This window comes from Pyricularia pennisetigena (assembly GCF_004337985.1).
Source record: "Pyricularia pennisetigena strain Br36 chromosome 4 map unlocalized Pyricularia_pennisetigena_Br36_Scf_11, whole genome shotgun sequence".
Lineage (NCBI taxonomy): Eukaryota > Fungi > Ascomycota > Sordariomycetes > Magnaporthales > Pyriculariaceae > Pyricularia > Pyricularia pennisetigena.
Genome location: NW_021940923.1, coordinates 576595 through 602576, shown reverse-complemented (window position 1 = coordinate 602576; position 25982 = coordinate 576595). Strand labels below are relative to the sequence as shown.

Here is a 25982-nt window from a genome sequence, read left to right as displayed (position 1 = left end):
TGCATGTGATCGTCCCCCAACATCGCGGACAACCAATTAGCATGCGCCCCGGAGAATATCCATCTCTCCCCACGCGCTCGGTCCTTGAGATCTGGCGCCGCGTCAGGTGTACACTCACAATTTGCTTGCCCAGCCCGAATCACCAACGCACGGCCCGAGCACTGCGCTCATCGACAGTCACTGGCCTGTATTCGACTCCTGTCATCCGTCTCCAGAGTACATATCCCCCATAGATCGAAATAGGATGTCGATATGCACATATCCTCTCATGTTATGATCTCTTCTCTTCTCCAAATTGGGTCACATTAATGATTATCTTGGACAACTGCATCAATCTACAGCTGATGCTCGTGTCTTTGCCTTGAAGCGGAATTGCCCAGCCGGCCACTAGCAAGTAGCTATTGCTTAGGAGTAAACTAACCTAGCGTCGCATATCTAAGCGGCCGGGACAGATGCTTGTTCTTCTCAGCCGGAGCTGACAGCGTCTTCATATTTGCTAATTGCTATCTTTGTTTCAGGCCCTTTGCACAGAGTGCAAAAGACAACGCTTGCACAAGTGACTGCAGAAACTGGTTAAGCAACGCCTGTCTCTTCGGGATATGCTTGGTCATCACAATAATAACGCCTGCAATCGGTAGAGCAGAGAAGTGCACTCTCCAGGCGACTCCTTGGATGGCAGGCTACGACCAGTTGCTTACTCGCAACCACACGACATAGTCGCAGTTGGGCCCAACATGACGGACGGTCTCCCTTGTGCTCAGTTCAGATCTTGGCGCGACGTACTGCAAATGCATGGTCTGCATAGGTACTGTTCGGGCTACCTGAACCGGAGAAACTTGACCCAGAATTGGAGATATACTTTGTTCGATTGTTTATTATTTTCGATGACACAAAGCACATCAGGAGAACAGTTTCAATCGCCACATGAAATCTTTGTCGGCTAGACATAGCAAAGCAATGAATGGGTGTACTCTTGGCTTATTTTGCAGGCCAAGACTGGCGTAAATCCCGCCAGCATTAGGTGGCAAGCCAAAAGATCAGACCCCTTAGCTTCGACCGCTAGCTGCGCGTCCAGCAGCGTCGGTCGCGGCAAGGCACTCCGACTCTACCGTCTGCTAATCTTTAATTCCAACAAACACCGCACAGCCTGCAGCCCAAGCAGAGGTGCATACCTTGTGCATGCCGTGGCGACCAAAGGAATTCTACGTTCTACAGCACCAACGTGCGTGTAGGGCCAAGCAATCTTTGGAGTGACACGCACGCCAATCGATCTCTGCAGTCCTCGGGGGGCGACGACATCCGTTTGTAGGGACGAGTGGCTTGGTACGCAAGTGCTGCGAAGGCGCCAAGATACGGGAGTGCTAGCCATGGCACCTTTTTCCCGCGATTGACGACCAAAATAGCCTCCTGGATGTCATACCACTGCTGCATAGAGGGAGGCGACTCTCGGCCCTCGCCCATGGAGCTGCCGACTCTCCGATGAGGCAAGTCGCGTCAAGACCCGGTATCTGGAGTCTATACTTAACCTCGCATTCTCGCTCCATCCCAAACACTTTCGGTCTCTTCAGCCAGCCATCACGCAGCTGAAGCAGACAAGAGACCCAATCCACTCCTCTCTTTCTAATATCTACTCCTGCCTGACTGCCAGCTTTAGCTGCAGGAGATCCTTTGCTTCTCGTTCACTGCAGCGACAGTACACCACTACCCGACGAGACAGGCATAGCACAAGGCTCTTGCAAGCATGCATCTGATCCAGAGCCTCGCGTGGGCTCTCCCACTGGCACTGCCGTTTGCGGCTGCCGCTATTGAGGATGTCGGCGACAAGCCCCGCCGGCTCGAGTATACCATCACTTGGGAGAAGGGGTCCCCGGATGGCTTCGAGCGTGAGATGGCCTTCATCAACGGAAAGTTTCCCGGGCCGGTCATTGAGGCAAACCAGGGGGACAACATGGAGATCGTCTTTACCAATCAGATGCCTTGGAACACAACCATCCACTTCCATGGTACGTATGCCCTCTCGTCTGATGTCAGACATGTTGAGATAGGACTATTTTCATTTTTTTTGGCTGACCAACGGTACTTGTGCATCAGGCATTGAGCAAAGAGGTACCCCGTGGTCGGATGGCGTACCGGGCCTCACGCAGCGGTACATTATGCCCGGCCAGAACTTCACCTACAGGTGGAAGGCATCACAATACGGCAGTTATTGGTACCACGCCCACGCCAGAGGCCAGATCGACGATGGCTTGTACGGTGGCATCCTCATCCACCCAAGCAACAACACGCAGGACTCGCTCAGCCTGATTGCCCGCAACGCTTCGCAGCTCAGTGAGATGCGGGCTGCCGTGCGCAGGGTTCAGCCCATCATTCTGTCCGACTGGCGACATGTCAAATCCATGGACGGATGGCAAATAAACCTCGACTCCAAGCTCGAGACGCCCTGTTACGATTCTCTCCTCGTCAACGGCAAGGGCCAAGTCAACTGTTGGTCTCGGCAAAAGATTAACCAACTTACAAACGCTATCCAAAGGCGATTCCTGCAGAATGCCAATCTCCAGCAGATGACCGACAAGGGGTAAGTGCCAGAGTGCCATTCTTCAGTATACAATATACTGTTTCCTCTGTCTTTGTAGAGATGATATGCTGATATAGAACAACCCAAAATAGATGCCTCCCAGCCAGAGCTGTCCAGCAGACCTTTGCTCGAGGCATGCCTGGAAACATCTCGGCCATTCCCAGTCACATCTTTGATGTCTGCACATCAACCCAGGGTCAACAGGATGTCATCAAAGTCAAACAGGTCGCAGGCGCAAGCGAGTACTGGCAAGCCTTTGACATCATCGGCACCTTTGGTCTAGTCACCGCCACCGTCTCGATGGACGAGCACCCCATGTACGTGTATGCCGTCGATGGTGGCTACATCCAGCCGCAACTGGTGCAAGCCATCTCCGTCAGCAACGCCGACCGCTACTCGGTCCTGGTCAAGGTCGACAGGCCCGGTGACTACACGCTACGCGTTGCCTCCAGCTCCATCATCCAGATGGTGGCTGCGACTGCCACCATCCGCATCATTGGGGCCAACTCGGCCGAGACCGTCGACAACTCCGGCAGCGGAATCACGCCCACGTCGGTCAAGGGCCGTTCCCTCATCCCCTCCAAGGTCCGCCGCCAGCAGGGCGGAGCCAGCTCGACGCCTTACATCAACGACGTCGGACAGGCCACGGCGCAGGGCGTGACTTTCTTCAGCCAGAACAACCAGCGCCAGTACCCCGCCGACCCGCCAGGACAGACGGTAGCCCAAACCTTCAAGATGCAGCTCCGACACGACGGCAGCGCTTACAAGTGGGCGCTCAACGAGACCGTCTACCCGGTGACGGCTGACGACGCGGAGCCGCTGTTGTTCAGACCGGCGGCCAACCGCGACGACGGCACCACGCTCACCACAAAGAACAACACGTGGGTCGACCTGATCTTCGAGTCATCCATGTTCCCGACCCCTCCCCACCCGGTCCACAAGCACGGCACGCACATGTACCTCATCGGCTCGGGCCAGGGCAACTTCACCTGGAACACGATCGCCGAGGCCGCGCGCGCCAACCCCGGCCGCTTCAACCTGCAGAACCCGCCCAAGCGCGACTCGTTCCAGAGCGTGCCTGCCGTCGTCCAGCCCAGCTGGATCGCCGTCCGGTACTTCTCGTCCGACCCGGGCCCATGGCTGATGCACTGCCACATCCAGTCCCACCTCGAGGGCGGCATGGCCGTTGTGGTCAAAGACGCGCCAGAGCTGTGGCCATCGGTGCCAGCAGAGTATAGCAGCTACAATCAATAGATTGACGTTTTGCTGATTAGGTAGTCGGAGATTGAGATGTGAGAGGAGTTTTGGCTCCTCTCCGTTTGGTATTACTAAGGACCTGGACGAGAAGAAACAGTTGGCAGACTGGACTTGGACTGAAGACGACGTCTTGTGGTTTCTTCTGTGGTTTATTTTCCCTTTGTATTTTTTTTTTTTCCTGATTTTTTACAAGACATTGGTATGGCGTTTCCTAGACAGGCTGATAATATAAACATAATTTGTCAACGGTGTTGTTGGGAATTGCATGCAGAGTGGATACACTAATCCCGATTAGGCTAGAATCAACTCAGATAGTCGATCAGATTAGAGCGATAAGGAACATGGGTCGCACGAGCCAACCCAATCCTGTTTATCTCTATAGGGGCAACAGCGGCTTGCAGTTGCACCTATCAAAGGCTAGAATAGACAGACATGCAGAAATACGAAGACAAACCCCCCAAACAAAATGCCAGTACTGGTTTATCTGATGGTCAGATCGGATAGAAGTCCTATCAGCATGTATAATTATCTCAGTACAAAAAAAAAGAAGAAAAAAAACTTTCCAAAAAGGGCCTCGCTGCAGAACCAGACGTACACTTCGTCCCTTGTACGGATTGACGAATACCACGATGCCCTTCGGCGGCGCGTCCACGTCCGTGCACCTGCGGATGAAAAAAAGTTATCAGCGGGTGACGCGTTCTCCACGAGGGGTATGGGGTTTGTTTTTGTAGGGTTTGCGATGGGGAAACTCCGTGACGCCGGTTTAGTGCCCAAGCAAAGGGAAACTGCGGCACTAAAAAACACCGTCAAAGGAAGAAAAAGCTCCGGTCAATGAATGACTAATGCCAGTGACTTTGGTAAATATACCCTGCAACAGGAATCACCCCCTTGTTTCTTTGTCACCTTTTCCCGCAGCTCAGAAATCCCACCCATCGTAAACGTCGGCCAAAATCGGGGGAAAACCATTAGTAATCAGTTCGTCCTGGATTTATCTGGACGGTGCGAGCTGGGGAATTTCTTGTTAAATGACTTGCGAGACTCGGTACAATTGCAACTCTATTTTTGTCCACACTTTGCGACTGAGGAAAGGCTGGCTTCTATCGCGTCTGCCCTGTTCCGTCTTCAGGAGCTGGATCCCGAACTACAGTAGTCACCCAAGTGGGGTAGCTGGGTACCAGCCAGGCAGCAGCCCCGGGAAAGAAAAGAACGGGGTTAGGGTTCAATTTGGTATCCACAGTTGGAACAAACAATTTATCAAATTCCGTGACACTTTTTTTGCCCTCGCTCCTGATTTCTTTCACACCACATCAGTGAATCTACCAGCGCCCATCCCGACTCTCCGCTGTTGATTTCTATGTGTTCTCTGTGTGCAGGTTGACGCCCAATTTCAAAGCTCTTTCTCGTTGGGTACTCCAAACATGGTATTTGTGTAAGGCACTCGTGGCGCTCATCTTCTGTTTACCACCATTAGATTTGTTTGGGTTTCGGGCTGGGCTGTGCTCGACTGTCTCCTTGTAAATATTTAAGGTTAAAAAGCTGTTGACGCTCCGGTGTCGACCAGATTCTTCGGAGCCATACCCCTCCGTTCTCTGAGTGGTTAAAAGAAGTAACCTAGTCGGGTAAGACCGCCAAAGCTGCCCTGGCTGTCGCGTTAAGCCCATCGCGGAGAGGGCGGCTGGCTGTGTCAACGAGGGCAAGAAGGATGAGGTCTGCGTCCCGCATCCCGCCATTGTACGCGGATATTCAGCGAAGCAAGAGTCGAGCACCTTCGTGGGGCTGCTGAAAGACCCGGAGCTCGGGGGTGTAGTGTTGACCGCATCTCTGAGGCTAGGATTCCAAGCCCCGAAATGGCGGTTACCAATATCAGTGCCCTATCGTTGTCTGGCAGACGTCATAATGGCAGCCTTCATCCTTTTGAGCGCCCCTGCCGACACTTCCTAGGGCTCTGCTTCGTATACAGCCCTTGCTACCGCAGTAGTTGTCGATGAGCAATGTCGCTGAGCGCCTAAAACCGAGAAAAAGCAAGGGCAAGCGCAAGGGGAGAAATGATGATTGTAAGCCCGTTTTTTACAAGGGAGAAAGAGTGCTGGTCAGCACACCAACCAGGGAAATCATGAAAGTTCGTGTCGGTCTTTTGCGCTTCCTTGTTGATTACGTTAAAAGACTCGGGCCGCGTGATAAAGGTGGACTGCAAAATCAAACCGGAGGAGATGAAATAAAAATCGAGCAGAATCGTAAGTAAACATTAAAAAGATTGCCGGTTCGTCAAGCTACGTGTCTTGCCCAGGTTGAGCGGATATATCCGTTCAATTGCCGGACTATTTCGCTTTGTTTATCTCGCTTTGCTCAACCTTGATCATCAAAATCCCCGCAGTTGACGGATATGTCCGGCCCATGCGCTAAAGCGGGTACACAAGTTCGCCCGTCTCCATGGAGAATGCGGACAGTTCAAGGGAATAATTGCTGCCTATTTCTAACGATGACTGGTAACTCCTCGTTAAGCGATGGCGTCAATATTAGAACTGGGGGGGAGCGGGGTTGGGATTCCGCCGCGACCATCCAGATTCCTAAACACCACTCCGCTGACAAATCTCTTTTTACCTGACAAATCTGACTGCCAAGAATATCTCTACCCAGAAAAAGCCTAGTCTAGGGCAAACGGGACTGGCCTGAGCTACGTGAACCCGGAGCGTATATATGTAGCTGTAAGCGCCTGGGTCATTGGCCTCTGTTTCGTCCACCATTAGCACAACTGAAATCACCGTCTACATTATCCGCGCCCTCCCATCCCTCAATACATAGAACCCATAGATAACCGACAATATGACGACCAACGGGATCAACATCGTCTTTGGCGGTGGCTCCTTTTTCCAGGGTACAGTTGAGGATATTGCATCGTGGCTGGATGTGGTTGAAAAGGCAGGCGTCAAGACGATAGACACCGCCGAGCTCTATGGCCAATCCGAATATCTACTTGGCAAGGCAGGCGCTCCATCAAGATTCATCATTGACAGCAAAGCCGTTAGCGGTATGGGTCCGAATCCCTCAACCGCCGAAGTTATCCTCGAAGCCGGAAAGAAGAGCTTGGAACTTTTAGGGACGGATAGTGTGAGCATATCTCCTTTTTATTTCGGACCTTTGGATCGAGAATGAAACGCTTTGCAGCCTCTGCTAACACAAAGGTGAACAGCTCGACGTGTATTACCTCCACTCCCCGGACACGAGGGTTCCGTGGAAGGATACTTTGACCGGCATTAACGAGCTCTACAAGCAGGGCGCATTCAAGCGCCTCGGCCTGTCCAACTTTACCGCCAAACAGATCGAGGAAGTCGTCCAGGTGGCCAAGGAAAACGACTTTGTGGTGCCTTCGGTCTATCAGGGCCACTACTCGCCCGTTGCCCGCCACATCGAAACCGACGTCATCCCGACGCTGCGCAAGCACAACATGTCGCTGTATTCGTACAGCCCCAGCGCCGGCGGCTTCCTCACCAGGCCCAAGGAGGCGCTCCTGCAGGGCCGCCTCGGCCAGAAGGACATGGTCGGCGCCATCTCGGATGCTTTGTACAACAAGCCCAGCTTCATCGCGGCGCTCGACACCTGGGCCCAGATCGCCCAGGACGAGGGCGTAAAGCTGGGCGAGCTGGCGTACCGCTGGGTCGTGTACCACTCCCAGCTCGACGCCAAGTCTGGCGACTCCATCATCGCGGGCGCGAGCAAACATCATCAGTTTGTGGAGGCCGTGGAGTGGATGAGGAAGGGTCCACTGAGCGACGCCGCCGCCAAGAGGGTGAGCGCCATGTGGGACGACGTCAAGGCCGACGCCGCGACTCACAACATGCCTGACGGCGAGGAGCCCAGCACGTTCGCGGCCGGCCTCATGGCCAAGGCTAGCGCTTCTTCTTGAACAGATGTGTGTTTGAGTGAGAGCTCGGTAGCATAGCATAGAATTTTAGATTTTATAAATAATCTTGAAGCAGAACTGGCGGCTGGGTGCTATATGCAAATGAGAGAGTGTAGCAGTGATGGATGCTTGCAAGGTGAATACACGACGTCAATGAAATGGAAATTTCGTTAAAAAAAAAGATCTACCGTGTCAATCCGACACCAAGCGCAACAGCCACAACGCAAAAGCCAACGCAAAGCAAGCCAGAGATTCACAGCCCCAGCACAGACCTAACAACTCAAGAACCGCCCAGCACCGCCATCCTGCCCCGACGACGCAGCAAGATGACCCACCTCCCTCCGCCGCCGCCAACCCCCCGTCTATCTCCTCTCCACTCGGCACCATCGTCGTCAAAAGCTCGCCCAGCCCCGCAGTCCCGACACGAACCCACAGAGTCAACCACCCTGAGCACACCACATGTCCGACATGCCCGCAGCAGGGCGTCGCTTCCTCCATCTTTCCGCCCCAGCGTCTGAGTCTCGTGAGACGCCCTTGCCGACGCGGCCCGCGCGACCATCAGCGTGCACCCCGGCGCGTTGTACACGATGCTGCTGCCGCTGCCGTCGCTCGCCACCGCCGACTCCGGGACGACGGCATGGCCGTGGTTGATGAACACGGAGAGTGGGCGCGTGGAGGCCTGCAGGGCTGGGATCAGGCAATGGGCCGCGTAGGCTGCGAGCTGTGCCTCGCTCGTCGGAGGCGTAGGTGGTACGGGGCTGGGGCTCGCGGGGCGGTGCCGGCGGTGGTGTTTGCGTCGGTGGGTGGGGTAGCGGTCGTATTTGATGGGTGGTGACAGTGCGGGCTGGTAGAGCTGGAGTTGCTGTGATGGCCACGTGGGACTGTCGTCTTCGTACTGCTGGTCCGGATCGTAGTAGGCGTTTGAGGTCGTGTAGGTCGGTGCCATGGCGAGGGGTGCACCGGGCCACGCCGTGTGAGCTCCGCTGGGGTAATTCGGAGGATCGCTCCAGTAGGCGGTCATTTCCAAAAGTTATGCCACTCCTCTGGTGGGAATGGGCAGAGTGAAGTTATTTGCTTATATTTTGGCTAGAGGCTTTAGGCGGTAGTGGACACAAAATTACAAGCTGAAAAAATATGCACAGAAGCCGTGTTGTAAGAGCACAGGAGCGGGCTAGCCGAGCAAATTCCGGTCAGCAGCACGTCCGTAAGCGACATCGGAGACTCCGATGACAGGTCCCCGTCTGTTTGTACGACAACGGTGGTGCCCTCCCCGCTATTTTCTTAGATGAAGCGGGAGAAAAAGCTCACCGATTGTACCTAATCGACTTTGTGTCCCGGCCGAAGGTCTCTGTGCAACAACGGGTCTTCCCACGGTGAATCTGCGACACCAAGCAAGTCCAGTCGTTGCGCCAGTAGCATTTCCCCTGTGGTCCTGGGGATGCCGCCTTTTTCGGGGAGGTGGTCTTCATCGGCCAGGGCTTTGCCCTCCATGACGGTGATGATAGTCTGATTGATGCAGACCGCCGATGGGTATGGCAATGTGACGCTTTTTTTTTTTTTTTTTTTTTTTTTTTTTTTTTTTTTTTCAAAGCAATAGCGGAGCGATTGCTATCCCGGAATTTTTCAATCATGGGCCAAAACTCGTACCTCGCGATTCAGATGCTCATGTAAAAAGCAGCTTGTGGTAACCTTCGAACAACTCGAAGTTCTAGATTGGCTTTTAGAAGGCCACGCAGCAGTCAGGCTAAATTTCCAGTCTGCTCAAGCATTTGTTGCACTAAAGATACAGCCAAAAGACGAAAGCTCCCGTCTATAATTACTTGTGGTTGAGCGTCGCGGACCGCCTGTTAGACCAGGGGTCCCTAAAGTCTGGATCGCCTCATTTGGTATGCAAATTTGGATATTTTCCATTTTGACGGCCTGGACCTCGACAATTAGAAATCCTGGTTTTTTTTGGGGATACGTCAGTGTATGGGGAAATGAGTAAAAATCTTATACACGAAACGGGAAAAGTTTAATTACGTATTAATATTATAACGTCGGGTACCCCCTGATGGCCACCCCCTCTGTTGGCCACACCTAAAAATCTAACGACGAAATGCCTACTTTTATAAACTAATTTAAATATAAAACTATCAACGCACAAAAATACAATCCTTTTTGAGTCTGTTCCGATTTATTAACCTCTTTTATATTAATTAGAAATTCCCAATTTTCTGTTTCATTTTCCTGCAATCCAATAATGTTTTTTTTTATTAATTAAAAACTCGTTCTAATCCGGAATTATTTTTTTTCGCCGGCCGTGTTACCTCCAATTGTATTTCCAGTAAACTGATTTTTTGCTGGGCGTTAACCAAAAATATATTTTTAATTTCGAAGCTTTTTTAGATTTTTGCAAACAAAAAAAGCAAAAAAGCGATGATTTTATTGGATTGGGAAAACTTTTGCAATTAAAATCGGATATTTCGGGTTGTTTTAAAGGTTTTCCAAATAAATAAAAACTGGTCGTTAATTTTTTGGGTTGGGTTTTCCGGTATTTTACCCTTTTATAAACTATTATTTTTATTTTGTATAACCTTGGCGTTGCTATTTTTGAACAAAAAGGGTGAAAATGGTTATTCCAAGTTTACCGGTTATAAACCCGTTATACGCCACCTAAATTAATTTTTTTTGCTGTAAATGTTTCCGATTTAATTATATTATAGCAAAAAAGGATATTTCGTTTTCCAATAACTATTAAATGGCAAAATTGTTTAATAAATCCAAATTAACGTCGATGAGTTTTGTTTAACGGCCCAAAAACCGATAAATCCAATAATTGGAAAACGTATAACGAATAAAGGGGTAAATATAACAATTAAATGATATTTTACAAATAAAAGAATACAAATTTGTCCGTTAGGTATAATTTATGGCCGTCGAAAATTAATGACCGTTTTTTAGGGGTTAAAAACTGGGTATATGGAAAAAACATTTTTTTAACCATTTAATAACCGTTTCGTTATTTATCCACCCGTTTTCGCCTGTACAAAACTACCAATTATCGAGAAAGTTTAAATCCGTTGGAAATTATTATTATTATACGTTTTCTTCTAAATATAACGAGGGAAGCGAAGTTAACGCCCGTAACCGATATACATTTAATTAAAATCGTCTAACCCCGCGTTCCGGGTTTTTTCCGTTATAATGGCCGGATTCCCTTAAAATTAAATGTTAAACCGTTAAATTTTTTGCTTTCCATTACACCGGTTTCGTTTATATTCCACCGATTTTCCGGTTTAATATCGTTAATAATGGGGTTAATAATATAAAACCACCAAAACTTAAATATTTTCGTAATAACCCCATTAACCTGGGCGTTTTTTATTCGACGGGGTTTTTGGGTTTTAAAAATTGGATAACGAACCAAAAAACGGGTTATCCAACGTTTTCCAAAACTTTTTGTTTTTCCGGCGGTTTAAAAAATTCGTTCAGCAAAAAAACGTAATTTTTAATGCGTTGGCGGAAACCCTAAAATTGTTTGGATAAATGCCCAATTAATTAAATAATATTCCTATTCCGTAAAAAGTTTTTAAAAAGGGTTTTGTGTTTGTTTATAAAATTGAAAACTTTTAAATCGATTTTAAAGTGTAAATTTAAATATTCCCTATTTTCGGTAGGTTTTTGCAATTGATTCGCCATTATTAACGTTTTTAATAGCGAGAATAAGCTGATTTTCGGTATATTACTTCATTGGAAAACGGAAAATGAAGAACAGAAAAAAGTAAATCCAAAAGTGAAAAATTGGTCGAAATATTTATAAAAGAACATGAGAGGTGAACGTGGCTGTAGAGTTATTTTTGGGTGCCGAACAGGAGGGGGGGGGGGGGGGNNNCGAGCAGGGGGTAACCGACGTTATAGATCGGATCTGACGTTGGCGTCTATTTATATACGTAATCCAATTCCTGAAATTCTGGGTTTATTATCTTTAAAATTGGTAAAGATGTAAAAGCGTTTCGGCTATAAATTATATGTAAAATTGCATATACTTTACCTATCCGCTTATTTAACGGCCTATATAATTAGACTATTTGTACCAAACTATAGCTTTATATTAAACGTACGTATGCCACACCCGGCGTGCAAAAACCTTGAGATTTGGCTGAAAAACAAAAATAATATGGTATTAATTAAATTAAGTAAAAAATATCTAAATAACACTCATTTAGCATTTTTTTATATAGAATTCTTTTCAAAACCAATATGATAAATTGGATTTGACGTAAGCGTCTATTCATATACGTAATCCAGCTCCTAATATTTTGGTTTTATTATCTTTTAAACTGGTAAAAATATAACAACGTTTCGATTGTAAATTTGGTATAAAATTATATTTACTTTACCTATCCGTTTATTTAACGATTTATATAATACGTTATAAATACTAAAATATACTATTCTGTTATTTATACATATACCACCCCCCATGTAAAAACTGAAAAACTTGGTTGAAAATCAATATAATATTAAAAGAGATCGAAAATCAAAAAAAAATCAAAAAAACAATACCGCCATAAACGGATTAGGGTATGTGGTATCCAATTCGGCCGTTATAATAAACTAAAATATAAATTAAATCGTTGTTCATAGTTTTAATAAATGCTATATCCAACGTATAAACCGCTTATTTTTACGATTTCTATTTATTTGTTTATAACGGAGTGTCGGTCGCTAAAATACCGAACATACCGCTATAAACGGCGAAAATCGACAAATTGTCCCCAGACCTGAACCAGAGCGTTCTTTGGATGGACCTACAGGTACATTGCGAAGCCGCAATTGAGCCACGAAGTGGATCAATTGTGGAGCTCTAGGCTTCAGGGATGAGCCCTGACACTAGATCCCGTCCGGTGTAGGGTGGCGCCGTTGGGACCAAAGACTGGTTTCGCAGCGTTACTAGTGTCTATGAGTGCTAAGAAATGCAGCCATTCAACGACTCTAAACTGCTTTTAGCGACTAAATAGCTATTGGAGGACTAGATAAGTTTTGGAGTGCTGCCAAAAGCGGTTTCACTAATTATACCTCAAGCTCATCGGGAGCAAATCTTGTTACCGAAAGCGGTGGACGAATTGGGTAAGCAGAAAAAAGATGTTGTGGCGGGGCTGAATTATGCAACAGACCACCCTCGTGAATATCCCTTATTACCATTACCCTGGATATTGCACTTAGCGGGCAGTAAAATCTGATTGAACAGATGTTGCCAGGGTCCAAAAATGGGTTTTCGGTTAGAACTTTCTTAACCAAAAACGGACATACTTGGCCTTTACGTACCCATTTGGCCTCCCAAAGCTTGATTGTTGCCGTGAGGTTCATTTTTGAACTGGCAGAGGTCTTGGCATGTCCCAAAAACCTTTACGGCGACCTTATCGCTTTTTTGTTTCGTGGAAATGGGGACCAGTCGACAACCTTCCATCGTATTTCGCCCCTACTTTATCGCTTTGAACTTATTATTAGGGGGTGTCACGAAAACGATCCCAAAGAGTGATGTTTAGGGGTAATCCAGACTTTGGGACCCCCTATTTGACAGGGGGTCCGCGAAGCTTGACCCACTAGTAATCAGTGACTTTGGTAAACACTGCATGTTTGCTCTTTTTTAAAGTTTTGCTATAAATGCTTAAGCGTTTCCAAGACCTGGTCGGTTGCCAGCCCACCTAGACATGTATGGTCTGCTTCTGGAACTCGAAGGTACTATAAGGTATTAAAACAGACCTGACTGACGCGCAAGGCTAGCTATCGGCATTTTTTCGTAGCAAACACGTCTAGCCAAGTCGCTTTACCCCGAAAACAAAGGGTGTAGTTATTTCAACATCTGGAACGATCAAATCAACACACTAAGCAGATACCTTTACACTGTGCTTCGTTTACAGTACGAAATGCCTAACAACTGTGAAACCACATGTCCTAGCATACAGCTACAGCTTGTAGGGCTTATTAATTTCCGAAACAAATAAATCAAACTATCTCTAATTAACCGTTGCAACAACAATACAATTTAAAATTTCGCTTCCATCGCTTAAAGGTTTTGTCCTCTTTTTTTATTAACAGGTTAAAAAGATCGCCGTGGAAACCGTTTATGCATTGCAATCCCGTGATGTTCGGATACGGTTAAAACTAGCCAAATTTTACAAGCTTTTTGTTTAAGGGGGAAACCTTTTTAAATAAAGTTTTTTGATGCCCTGGGCAGGTTGCAAATATGTTGTGTTTTTGGCGTTGTTGGTGTTATCGTAGCGTTGTTACAAGAAAGGATATGCCTGCGGCCGTTGCAGCGTTATAAACAAATTTATAGGTGACCGGCCTGTGCATTGGGTAAATTACGTGGGTACCCGGATCGTTACCCCAAACAAGTATGGCCTTGACTCCATTTGTGCCATCACTAACCATGCAGGCGCATTATCCTCCAACATACATCCGTGGACCAATTTTAGTTGTGGCAGCAGCATTGCGGTCTATAAAGTACGAGACTTTTCCCAGTCTGATCAAAGGCCCAAAGGCTCAGCCAGTCACCCCAATCGACCGTAATCCTAAATTTCACATTGGTACATTTGCTATTTCAGAAATCAAAGCGGGGAAAAAAAAAAAGAAAAACCCGCAATTCGAGGCTACCTTTCAAACATGCTAGGTCTCAAAGCTTTCCATTTTCTCCTTCACGCCGCATGCTTGGCGCAGATAACGCACGCAATTGATCGGCCGCTCATGCCTCGGCAGGTCGTAACCTGCGAAACCATTGAGACGCGCAGCCCTCCGTGCATTGTGAGTGCTAGCCGGACCTTCGGCCTCTTCTTGTCTGTATGATTTACTAATGATATACTGATGTTTTTTTTTTTACTTTGGGGTTGTTTTAGAGGTGCAAGGAAAATTGCCAGCCCCCAAACCCCTTCATTCGCTGCTGTGTAGGCTAGCTTAAACTCGGGCTACCAGCGAGAGTGGCTTCCGACCAAGATTGATGCTTTTTTCGAGAAGATCATGTGAATCTGCTCGATTATCTTGTTCACAAGCGCAGTATCCCGCTCAATCAATGAAAAAAAGTCTTTTACCGGAGGAAAAAAGGGAATGATGGAGCCATCCTTCTTCGGGGCAGTTCTACACAATTTTGCACCAAGTTGTCGGCGTTAAGCCCCAAAACAATGCTACTGATGCAGCTTTCGACCCTATTCACGGGCTTATGGTCGTGGATTCGTGGCCTCCTCGGTCGAGATTCCGAAAGAGATTTTGATTATGGAGCAGTTACATATGCCACAGGGGATTGGAAAAACTACCCAGAAGCTTTGTTAGCAATTTGGAATAGTTTTAACAGAGAACATGCATTCCAACCAGGCCAAGTACATCAGATAATGTGTTTATTAAGACAAATACTATCGGGTCGACGGGACCACCCATCCCTGAGGAACCACCTGGAGGTGCTGAGGGTAAAGCACCACGTGGAGTGGATCAAGGCCTGGTCGACAAACTGAATGTAGCTTAGCAAGGTCCAGATTATATGCAGATCAACAGTACCATCCGGGCATGGATGTCGGTAATCAACCCCACTGTCTTCGCACCTGTTGTCCTGTTCTGCCACGACGAATCAGGGTGCGTCCAGAACCCTCCGGTTCGTCAATGATTTATGGGTTGGCCAAGGACATAGGCCGTGTTTTGGATTATTATGGCTCTATCCTAGATGATGCTTTCCCAAAGCGACTGTCGGTCGAGAAGCAAGGGAAAGCCGGGCAGGAAACCCTCGCCGAGTGGGGCTCCATGCTGCTCGTGCTGTCATCGTTCTGCGGCGCCAGATGACTGCATATGAGGTGAACAACTTTGTTCTGAGGCTCCGAGCCTTTTTGATCAATGGTCTAAAAAGCAGCCTTTAGGCAGCACAACCTTCCCATCACATGATCACAGCTACACGGCAGCAAAACGCTGGCCGCCTTCTCGAGACTAACCAAGTTCACGTGAGCCAGCCCCGTTCCTGTCACTCCCGACGGCCCAGTTCGCAAAGGGCGGGAGCCACTTAACACGGCCGTACTATGGTAGAGCGCAAATGGAACTCCGTCAACAATCGGAACGGCTGATTGGGCAGGAGGTCGGTGTCGGCAAGGCACTCGTCCGTCCACTTTCAGTCTGTACGTATGTGTGTGTACGCTTAGCGGTAGCCCCACTCACACGAATGCCACAATTGAGGCCCCATTTGTCTGCACGTCTGCACACATTTGTCTGCACGCTTGGCGGTCGAGTTCACGAGCAGCCCCACATTGTGGCCCTGACCACACATCCATTAGCTTAGGATAAGAAGGGATGGATTCCCCAGCTCTGAAGATAGGCAAGATGGTTTCCTGCTACAACCAGAGGTTGAGTTCATCTTCTGAAAATGAGCAGGGGAACACACACTCGTAACCTACGTAGGTCGAGTTTTGGATGATTAATCCAACGTCCACTCCTTGGACGCCGCTTCTGAGGATAGCCAACCAGGACCACACTTGCTGCCTGCCACCGTATCGCCACCAGAAGGGCTATATGGAACAGTCCCACGTTGTTGCTTTCCCTCCCTATTGTTTCCCGTAGTTAACAACTCATACCGGTGCGAGAATCTACATACAAGGTTCGACTTCACCGTATGATAGCTAAGCTGCAGTTGCTCCCACTACCAGCGGTAAGTTAGGTCGAGTTAGGTCCATTAACTCATCGCCGCACCATTACTTGAAATGGCTGGCACAATATCGGCAGCATGATGATGATAAATGTGGGAAGGAGCAGTGCGCGGTGGAAGGAAATGCTGTTAAACTGGAAATCAAGGTGAATTTACTTTTTGAAATGGCCAACTTCTCTTCGAACATTGTGCAGAATGGACAGCTGGGAGGCGGCAATCCTTTCGATTGTGATATGACTGATTCCCCATGGAATGAAGTTCGGGATGAAAGGTTAGGGGGTAGCAACGCTGCTGATACGAATACTTCCCTTCAGGACGGCAGCGACGGAACGATCGGTTACGACGACCAGATGGTAATAGATGGATAGATGACAATGGGAACCTTTAAGGTTTGGCAGTCAATTTAGACAGATGCTTTATTTAAACAGTCGGAAATGATCCTTGTAGGTCAATTGTAGTTTACGGGCAACGGTTCCATACCTTTTTATAAGGATTCAATGACTTTGTCCCGAGGCTTGGCATATCCTTAGCGCCAGTACTCCTTTCAGAAGAGTACAGGAAGATTGTTTGGCTGGTGCAACCAAAACGTGTAATGCAACGTGAATGGGGTGGGGTTTATAGATATGGTTTGTGTAATTACAATGTACATTGGTATTTTATTTCACCGACAAAATAATGCTTACCAGCCAGAATTTCTTCTTGGCTTGGATTCAAATCTGATCCTCTGAAAAGATCTTTGAATGCACTGTGACTGTGGAAGCTATTCGTCTTCATTCCAGTCGTCCTTGCTAGACAGTTGGATGCCCCAGGGGCGGATATAACTAGTCATCAGGGAGTGGCACCTCAGATTAACTTTACTGCTGGCAACCTATAAACAAAAAAAAAAAAAAAAAAAAAAAAAAAAAAAAAAAAAAAAAAAGGCTAAGAATCCCGGCAGGAACACTTTCAGTAATTTTTGAGTTTCTTTCAATATACTTTCGAGTTTAATGACAATATCAAAATTGTAACCTTTTCCTGCGTAACCAGCTTTTCCATCGTTCCAACCTGTCGACCGAAATCAAACGTATCCCTGGATCCAAAAGAAGTCAAGTTCCGCGTGAGGGACCAACATATAATTGGATGAAAATTCAATTAAGGAAAACAGCGAAAAGAAGCTTTTTGTAACCCCAGAAAATAAAAGGCACGTCAGTGTCGCTGGAGGTTTGCAAGGCTGCTCCTCAATTTTTGAGCCCGGGTGTTAAGCTCTTCCCGCTTTCGGTTCTGCTTTTCCGGTTCGGCTCCAATTCGACGAAGCTCGTCGTCCGTAAATCTGGAAACCGTCACTGGACTGAAGATTTCGGGGAGGGGGGCAATAATATGACGCTCGACAACCTGCCGGCAGACATTATCCACGAACGTCTTCATAGCGACCTGTTACAGCATGATTTAGTATCGCCACGTCGGAATAATGGCATCGTGTAAAACAGTAAAACACACTTTGTAGTAGGCTTCCAGACCCGCCAGCGCTTCGGCACATGCCTGGTCGTCCATATCGACATTGACTTTGGACTTCATAGCCTCGAAAAACCTTGCGAAATCCACAGGGATATTGCTAACGTGGAATTTGCCATGATAATCCGTGCTTGCTGTCTCTTTAATGGCCGCTTCCACGGCCTCACGGAAAAAGCCATGACGCGACTTTTGAATGTTGTCGGTGTAATAGTGGTTGTACGTGATAGGCTGGCGCTGCTCGTCTTCTTTAAGCTTGTTGAGCTCGATAGAAGCGCTATTACCGGCGGCCTCGACCCATTGAAAGCAAATGGCAAGCACATTAGTACGAATCTTGTCCTCGGGTAGAACCATTCGAGCGGCGTCTTGCAGCCACCTGGTGACGGTCGCGATAACGCTTTCTACGTGCGTTTTGGCGATGGGCAGCCAGCGGGAGGATTGTTCCATAAACAGCTCGGCCAGCAGGACGTGATTATAGTTCCCTGGAAGCTCACGGCCTCTTGTGCCCAAGTACACCTGTATTATGTCAGTCATACCCTGTTAGATAATCGCATATAGACTTGCCTTTTTGACCCAGTTTTTCATTTCTTCTGGGGTTACGAAATGGTCCTCCTCGCTATTTTCCTTAATTGAATTTTCATCACGACCCCAGCCAGTCTCTGACTTTGCAGGCCTCAAAACTCTCTTTTTGCCATGAGTACGAATGGCCGTAGCGAATTCGCCATTGATTTCGTGGACGACGGCGCGCAACCGTGAATGGACAACTGAATCGAAAAACCCGTAGTATGGCCCGTGATAGTTGCCATCCAGGGCAGCTTGGACCAGCTGGGAAAAGCTGGTGCTGACTTGGGTCAGGAAGATACGGATGTGCCCCGTCGTGGGACGGGCTTGGCCAAGTCGCGTCAAACTTTCCTCCGTAATGTGCAGGACCTTTTTAATATCCTCAATCACCTTGGGCATTTCCTTTTCGATGTGGGAATCCAAAAGGTCCTGCAGGAAAAGTTTCAAATTCTCGGCCCCCACACGACTCATATCGAGATGCTGCTTCCAGACGGGTTCCGAAAAGAATCGCAACTCCCTTTCCGACCGCTGTTTAGGGTTAATACCCTCTTCCATTTCGGACGGTTTCGGGTTTTTCAAAAGAAAAAATCCAAGGTTCAGTTTAATGTTGGCCTGGTTGTTCGCAAGTTGCGCGAGGCTGGCTTCGCTGCCCTCGTTGATCAAATCCGCCTTGGTAATAATCCCCACCGTCCTTTCACCTTCGGGGTCGTACTGTCGTGCAAGCTGGATGATGACCTGGTTGGCGATGTCGTTGGTAGCTTGCACCACTGCTAGCACAATGGTGCGAGAACTCTGAACATAGCCTTTGACCATATCTTTAACCACCTGGATGTCTTCTTCGCTCTGCTCTTCATTGGCCACAGAGATGAGTCCAGGTAAGTCGACAATAGTCAGGTTGAGGTTCGTCTGGCCCGTGAACTCGATCCGCAAGACATCAGACGCAAAAGCGTTCCCAGTGCTATGGTTCCCATACCCGCGGATCTCCATTAATGCGGACACCTCCTCGATAACACCAGGGAGCTCCGACATGTCCTTTAATACGCGACGGTACTGTAAAAGGATGTTTTTCTTTTCTTCTAATCTCGAGGCGTGTGGCTGAACAGTGGCCGTAATCTGTGTGGCTTTGGAGTTGTGCCGAAGGATGATTTCAGTGGGGAATCTCGTACAAAGTCCACTCTTCCGTGGGAACGGGATACCCGTAACGCTTTCCAGGACAGAGCTTTTGCCGGCTGACTGGTCACCACAAACTACCAGCTGGGGGAGAGAGACAACATCTCCAATCCCAAAGGCTCGTACTTGATCGATCTGATTGATGCGCTCCGTCGACCTGACCGAGCTCAGGCCGCGCACAGAATACGGCTCGCTAGGCTCTTCGCTGCGCATGGTTGGGTTGTTGAGTTATATACCGCTGTTTTTTTCTTGAGCTGAATGTAACATGAAATCAAAGAATCATGTTGATCGTGAGGGAAAGAGTGGCTATTATATAGAGGAATTTGTCTAGGGGGTAAACATTATCACATGGAACGAACGTGAAAGAATAGCCAAAGAGCGAATGTACAAGTAGACTGTACTTTCAGATAACAGGCAACATAGCGAGGGAGCTACTCACTTTTTGAAAAAAAAAGACCAATCCAAATCATGACTGTATCTTTTACTCCAGCCTCGGTTGCCGCCGCGTTAGTCCTCGGCTTCAGGAAACTGAGAAAATGATGCAAACTGCTGCATCTCAAGAGCACGTGTAATAAGAGAAAGACACCGGCGATAGGTACTTTTTCCATGGTGCAGGCAGAAATAGGACGACAAACTACGAAATTTCACGTGAATATAGCCATCTCATCGGCTTTGAGGACTTAGATTGCGTTTTTGTATTTTGTTTTGTACATGGAAAACAATGATATGAAGTTTGGAGCTTCGCTAGATTCAGCCTTGCTTACACAGCTGGACATATGCCCGGGGAAAGCAGCTGTAATTGTTGTTGGGACACAATGTACACTACCACCAATTCGTCAAATTAGTGACAACCCACGAATCAGCCAAGTTACTGCTGGGTAGATTATATTTTGTTGGGGTAGTGTTCTGCCGTAGGAAATTGCAAAGAGATTTCAACGTGCGACAACCTCAGTCTTGAAGCATACGCAATTTTTGACAAGTTGGGGGAAGTGGTTATAGGGGAACCTTGGCAGCATTGATGGAAATTCTAATGTTCTAGTATGGGTCTTATCGATCCAATAAGAACTGAGAATGGATAAACTTGGCATTTTTAAATACAAGTTGGATCTTAATAATAAATTTGTCTAGCATTACTAGTACCCGTTTGTACCGTGTCGTTTAGCAACCAAGCTGCCCTTAACGCCTGCCATGTGCCTCGGCCGTATTTCTCGGCCGAACTAGTTCGCAAGGCTGATCCGGGCTATTGGTGTCGGCAGTGGCAAAGTTCCTGTGTTGAAAGTTTCGAGCTTTTGAGATTTAAAAGGTGCTTTAATAATTCTCGGGGCCGGGGTAGCGTTGATTTCCGCCAATTGTGCAATTTTAAGAAACAACCGGTTTGCGCGGCCGTCGTTCGCAATGTTGGGATACGGGGGTAGTCTTTTTTATTTCAAAACCAATGCTTTCGTATTGAAGGCCATGGATTAGTTTGTCATGACCAACGGGTTGGGCCGGTACCAGGGCGTTTAGGTGGGGTTCCACCCCCATGTTTGTTATTCGTGCAATATATTATATTTTGATTAAAATTGTTGCAGGGGGTTTTTTTTTTTATCGTGGTTTGGCAGTAGTTTTAACATTGGACGGATTAAACCCCCGCCATCCCATCGACTGAAAACAGTTTGACAACCCAGTCAGCAAATGCTAAACTTAGATTCGAATTTATTGCTTATGTGTGGGATAGGTACTGCCCGTCTCACATGCGCCGAAGACGAATTTTAGACTTTTATTGCCCGTCGCTGTGTTTAGGAGCTAAAGGCACGAAACGAAAACAATTCTTTCCCTACCTGATTGAAACTAATCTGGGCGGCCTGGGCACTTGGGATACTGCTTTGTTTCAAGTTTTCAAGTAGGCCTTGCTTAGAGCTGAGAGTACCTGTCTGTGCTAATATTGGTGTGGTGACATGGCGTCTCTTTTTCGCCTCGGCCCTGCTTTGACCTTCGAAAATTGGCATCTAATGCATAAACATAAGCCTAATACTGAGTTATCAAGTCAGGAAAGCAATTTCAGTTGAGATGGAGGCTTGGCGGTTCCCAACAACTTTTTGGGTTTACCAATGTTGCCGAGGGGAAAGGATTATTTTTTCCCCGGCTTTTCTGTTCGTGTTTAACTTTTTACTGTTCTCTGACGACTTCAATCTGTTAGGCAGCCCAGTAAGATCCGCAGCTCACAGAAGCGCTAGTTCCGCTGCCTTCAGCAAAATCAATAAGCCGACAGCAAAAAGAAGTAGGCTTCGGTGTTGGCCCAAACCAGCCAGGCGTGGTATTTGCTGCGTTTTTTTATTTGTGTGGGTGGGGGCGTGGGTATTTAACTTGAAGATAACAGAATAGTATTTGGCTTTTAAGTTTGACGCACGGGAGCTACAAATGTAAGGAGGATGCTTTTATAACTTTTGACAAAAATAAAGCGTCTCGCTTCTCGGGGTCCATGTACAACTTCCTGGCCGTTTTGACAGTCATGAACGCACCTCTGCGCTTCCGATAACCAATCCGTTAATTCCCATGACGGCCATAATATCGGCTTCATCCATGTTCTAGCGATGTTTTGGTTTAATCGCCTTAATGGCCGGTATTAGAAATTCATCCCGCCACTTTTTCACTTATATCGGGTGTAGCTCCGTTTATACTAGATTGACCTCTGGACGCTGTCCGAGATAGGCTTGATGCGTACTCATGGGCCAGGTTTCGGAAAGGGTCGGGCTTGCATTGAATGCCGAGGCCAAAGTCAAAACTTGCTTCCAACCATTGATCCTCTCAACTGCGTAAACCCATCTCTCGACACGTCACTTCCTTCTGCACATCGACAGTGTTTAGCTATAGCCGTCGCACCGTGCTGCAGCTGCTTGTCAGCCAAATACATTGCGGGCGACTTTAGGGCGTTGGACCGGATTTTATTCTTTTGGATACTTTCGAATGCAGTGTGGACCGTGTGGCAGATTCGCACATACAGTTTGACAGCGAGACTTGTAACGTCGGTAAAGCCTGCCAAAACCCGAAAAGAGGAATAGCCCGGCCGGGCCCACCAGCCCACGGGCTTTTGGCGGGGGCCCGTAAAGGTCCGCGGGCTGGCAGGCTCAACCCGAACTGGGGTAACCCGCGGGTTGCCAAGAAAACCCGCGTTCAATTTTGGGCCGGGTTGGGTCCCCCCATGGGTGGGTTTTGGCATACCTCAAACATCGGTAATTTGTGTAAACCTATGCAAACTATCAACCGGCTCGTTTGGTTAAAGGGCGGTTCATGGATATTCGCTGGATATAACCCATATTCTTATGCACTATACTCTTGAGTTCCGCTTTACGAGCGATTATTGCAATTTACAGTTACCAAGTACAACGAAAAAAAGTCAAATTACCGCCGGTCAGTCGGGCAATATTTACAACAAACATATACACAATGCAAAATATGGGAATATCCCTGGCGAAGTAAAGACCTCGATGGCAAATTTGTACCGTTTGCATGAAAAGCCTGAAGAAATCGTAATAAAGGAGGCAGGGTGAGGATCCGTCAGTTAGAAAATGTGTTAGGTTTATAAGAGCCGACATTTAGAATCTTGCGATATTGTCACCATTCGGTGTTAAACCCTGCAGTTTCTCGCGGTTATATCCGATACCTATGTTACCCCAAGCCAAAAAAGGCCTCCTACATGCTCAAAAATGTTCGTTTACGGGATTGGGGGAAAGCTTCTGAGTTGGTTAAAAATAACGGATAGGCTGGCTAGCCTATACAGCAGTTCTTTTCATTAACATGGCGTGTTGGCTGTCTATAGGTTCCGCAACCTAAAAACGAACCAACGCACCGCCAAGCAAAATAAATAAAAAGTTGGTTATTGCTAACATTACCCTTAGTTCGTTATAAGAAGTATTTCTTTTTCTTTATCTTACAAACAATCCACGGCGACTGCGAAGCCAAGGTTGAGATTTCTGATGAAGGCTGACAAAGTTTGTAATTATTCTCGAATTGTAGATTAACGTTGGGCTCCACATCTCCGACCCCCCTAAAGTCCGGCCCCTAAAAATATCTACTCAGCCACGTCAACCCTTTGTTTTATTTTATAAATATCTAGACGAATTTTTCACTTTAGAACTTGCATTTTGAAGATTCTTGCTCCAAACTTTCCAATGAAACAGTACACTGAAAATCAGCTTCTTGCTGCCATTTCTGACATAAGAAATGGCAAATCAGTTCACAAAACCTCGCAAAAATGGGGTATTCCTCGGAGTACCCTTCACGATCGTTTAAAGGGGGCCCAGTCAATTCAACAAGCGAAAAGATTTTGTCAAAGGCTTTCACAGGAGCAGGAGACCTATTTGGCAGATTGGGTACTTGCGCAGGCCGCGTTAGGCCTTCCGCCAACGCATCAAGAACTACGCTATTTTGCGGAACGAATTCTTCAGGCCGCCGGAGAAAGAAAAAGCCTTGGGAAACATTGGGTTAGCCGTTTTATAGCCCGATATCCAATTTTGAAAACCCAAAGGCCCCGGCGAATAGAAAATGCCCGGGTTAATGGGGCTACAACCGAGGTAATTAAATCTTGGTGGTCCTATTTGAAAAATCCCGTTATCGATACTATAAAACCGGCCAACCGTTGGAATATGGACGAAACAGGTATAATGGAAGGCAAAGGATCTAATGGCCTGGTGTTAGGGCGTAATAAAATCCGGCCATTACAGCGAAAAGAGCCTGGAACGCGGGGTTGGACGAGCATAATCGAATGTGTATCAGCTACGGGGGCTGTTATACCTCCCCTCGTTATATTTAAGGGGAAAAACGTACAGCAACAATGGTTTCCAGCTGATTTAAGTCCTTTCGATACCTGGCAATTTCATGCAACAGAAAACGGGTGGACAAATAATGAAACAGGTATCGAATGGTTAAAAAAGGTGTTTATTCCAAATACCCAACCTTTAACTCCTGAAAAGCGTTTATTAGTTCTCGACGGCCACGGATCACACGTCAGCGACGAGTTTATGCTTGTTTGCCTCCAAAATAATATTCAGCTTTTATATTTACCTCCTCATTCGTCGCACGTTCTTCAACCGTTGGATTTATCGGTTTTTGGGCCGTTAAAGGAAGCTTATCGACGTCACCTGGGATTTGTAACCCAGTTTTGCTGTTCAACGGTTGTTGGGAAACGAAACTTTCTACTTTGCTATCGAAAAGCCAGATCAAAAGCATTTATAGCAAAAACCATTCAATCTGGTTGGCGTACGACGGGGTTATGGCTGGTGAACTTGGCAAAACCACTTTTAAACCCTTTTTTATTAGAAAATAGCAACGTCAACGTCGAAAAAGGTAAAAATAACGGCTTCAAAAGGGATAAAACACCGGGAAATCCAACCCAAAAAATTAACAACCAATCTTTACTTATTTGGAAAACCCCTAAAACGACCCGAGATATTCGACTTCAACTACAGGAAATTTCCCGGTCCGAAAAAAGTAGCGCCACTTCACGGCTTTTGTTTGCAAAAGTCCAAAAAAGCTTCGAAACCAAGGATACCTTATTGGCTGAAGCTCAGCAAAAAATCAGTTTGTTAAAAGCAAAATTGGAGGCGGTACGGCCGATCAAAAGGAAAAGGGTAATTCCGGATCCCAACGAGCTTTTGGTCAGCAAAAAAAACGTTTATAAAGCACAGGAAAATAATAGGGACTGTTTAAAGGATTGGAACGATGGAGAAGAGGTTAGCGAACCGGGAGAGCCTGACAATGACTGTATTATTGTGCGTTGATAGTTTTATATTTAAATCGGTTTATAAAAGGGGTATTTCGTCGTTACATTTTTCAAAGGGGCCGGACTTTAGGGGGGTCGGAGATGTGGGGCCCAACGTTATGCAACATCTGGAGGATGGGGTTGAGATGTCATCATTGTCCGTGGATAATTACTTGAAATAGACAATAATCTCACTTACGAGAAATAGGCAATTGCCATCACTTTTTATTTTAAGAACACTTGCCGACAGAATGGCTCGACCTGTCTGCGTTGTGTGCTGCCTTTTTTTTCTATTCAGAGCTGCCAGTCTTTGCCGTACAGATGACACACAGTAGCACCCAATATTACTTCGTGTATAAACTAGCCCAAACCCCTTTTCATTCTCAACCAGGACCCAGAACAAGAATGCCGAAACGTGAAGATCGGCGAGACCCAGGAGGACGCATGATAGAGAAGTCCTTGGGAGCATGTATGGTCAATATTCCTATCAGCAACGTCGCATTCCCTACCATGTCAGCATCTACTTTGTCGAATCGTCCCTCATCTCCCTAAGAGATCCCAACACCAAAGTGAACCAGTCTGTTGTGACAGGGGGCTAGATATATGACTTGGGGAATATTTCACAGAT

At 47.2% G+C, this 25982-nt stretch overlaps 5 protein-coding genes across 5 annotated transcripts; 3 read left to right on the top strand and 2 right to left on the bottom strand.

Annotated features, from left to right (window-relative positions):
• Positions 1-1741: 1741 nt before the first annotated feature.
• Positions 1742-3829, top strand: PpBr36_10771 (uncharacterized protein; the record flags this gene model as incomplete). The annotated part of the gene is made up of 3 exons (XM_029897879.1): positions 1742-2003; positions 2092-2575; positions 2668-3829. The coding sequence occupies 3 exons, from the start codon at positions 1742-1744 to the stop codon at positions 3827-3829; spliced, it is 1908 nt and encodes a 635-aa protein (XP_029743752.1).
• A 2826-nt stretch (positions 3830-6655) lies between these two features.
• Positions 6656-7736, top strand: PpBr36_10770 (uncharacterized protein; the record flags this gene model as incomplete). Its single annotated transcript, XM_029897878.1, has 2 exons — positions 6656-6940; positions 7023-7736. 2 exons carry the CDS (start codon positions 6656-6658, stop codon positions 7734-7736), a joined length of 999 nt encoding a protein of 332 aa, XP_029743753.1.
• Positions 7737-7854: 118 nt separating this feature from the next.
• Positions 7855-8568, top strand: PpBr36_10769 (uncharacterized protein; the record flags this gene model as incomplete). The annotated part of the gene is made up of 2 exons (XM_029897877.1): positions 7855-7869; positions 7942-8568. 2 exons carry the CDS (start codon positions 7855-7857, stop codon positions 8566-8568), a joined length of 642 nt encoding a protein of 213 aa, XP_029743878.1.
• Positions 8014-8754, bottom strand: PpBr36_10768 (uncharacterized protein; the record flags this gene model as incomplete). The annotated part of the gene is made up of 1 exon (XM_029897876.1): positions 8014-8754. The coding sequence occupies one exon, from the start codon at positions 8752-8754 to the stop codon at positions 8014-8016; it is 741 nt and encodes a 246-aa protein (XP_029743877.1).
• An 8826-nt stretch (positions 8755-17580) lies between these two features.
• On the bottom strand, positions 17581-19827 carry PpBr36_10767 (uncharacterized protein; the record flags this gene model as incomplete). Its single annotated transcript, XM_029897875.1, has 3 exons — positions 17581-17805; positions 17872-18399; positions 18484-19827. The coding sequence occupies 3 exons, from the start codon at positions 19825-19827 to the stop codon at positions 17581-17583; spliced, it is 2097 nt and encodes a 698-aa protein (XP_029743874.1).
• Positions 19828-25982: the final 6155 nt, after the last annotated feature.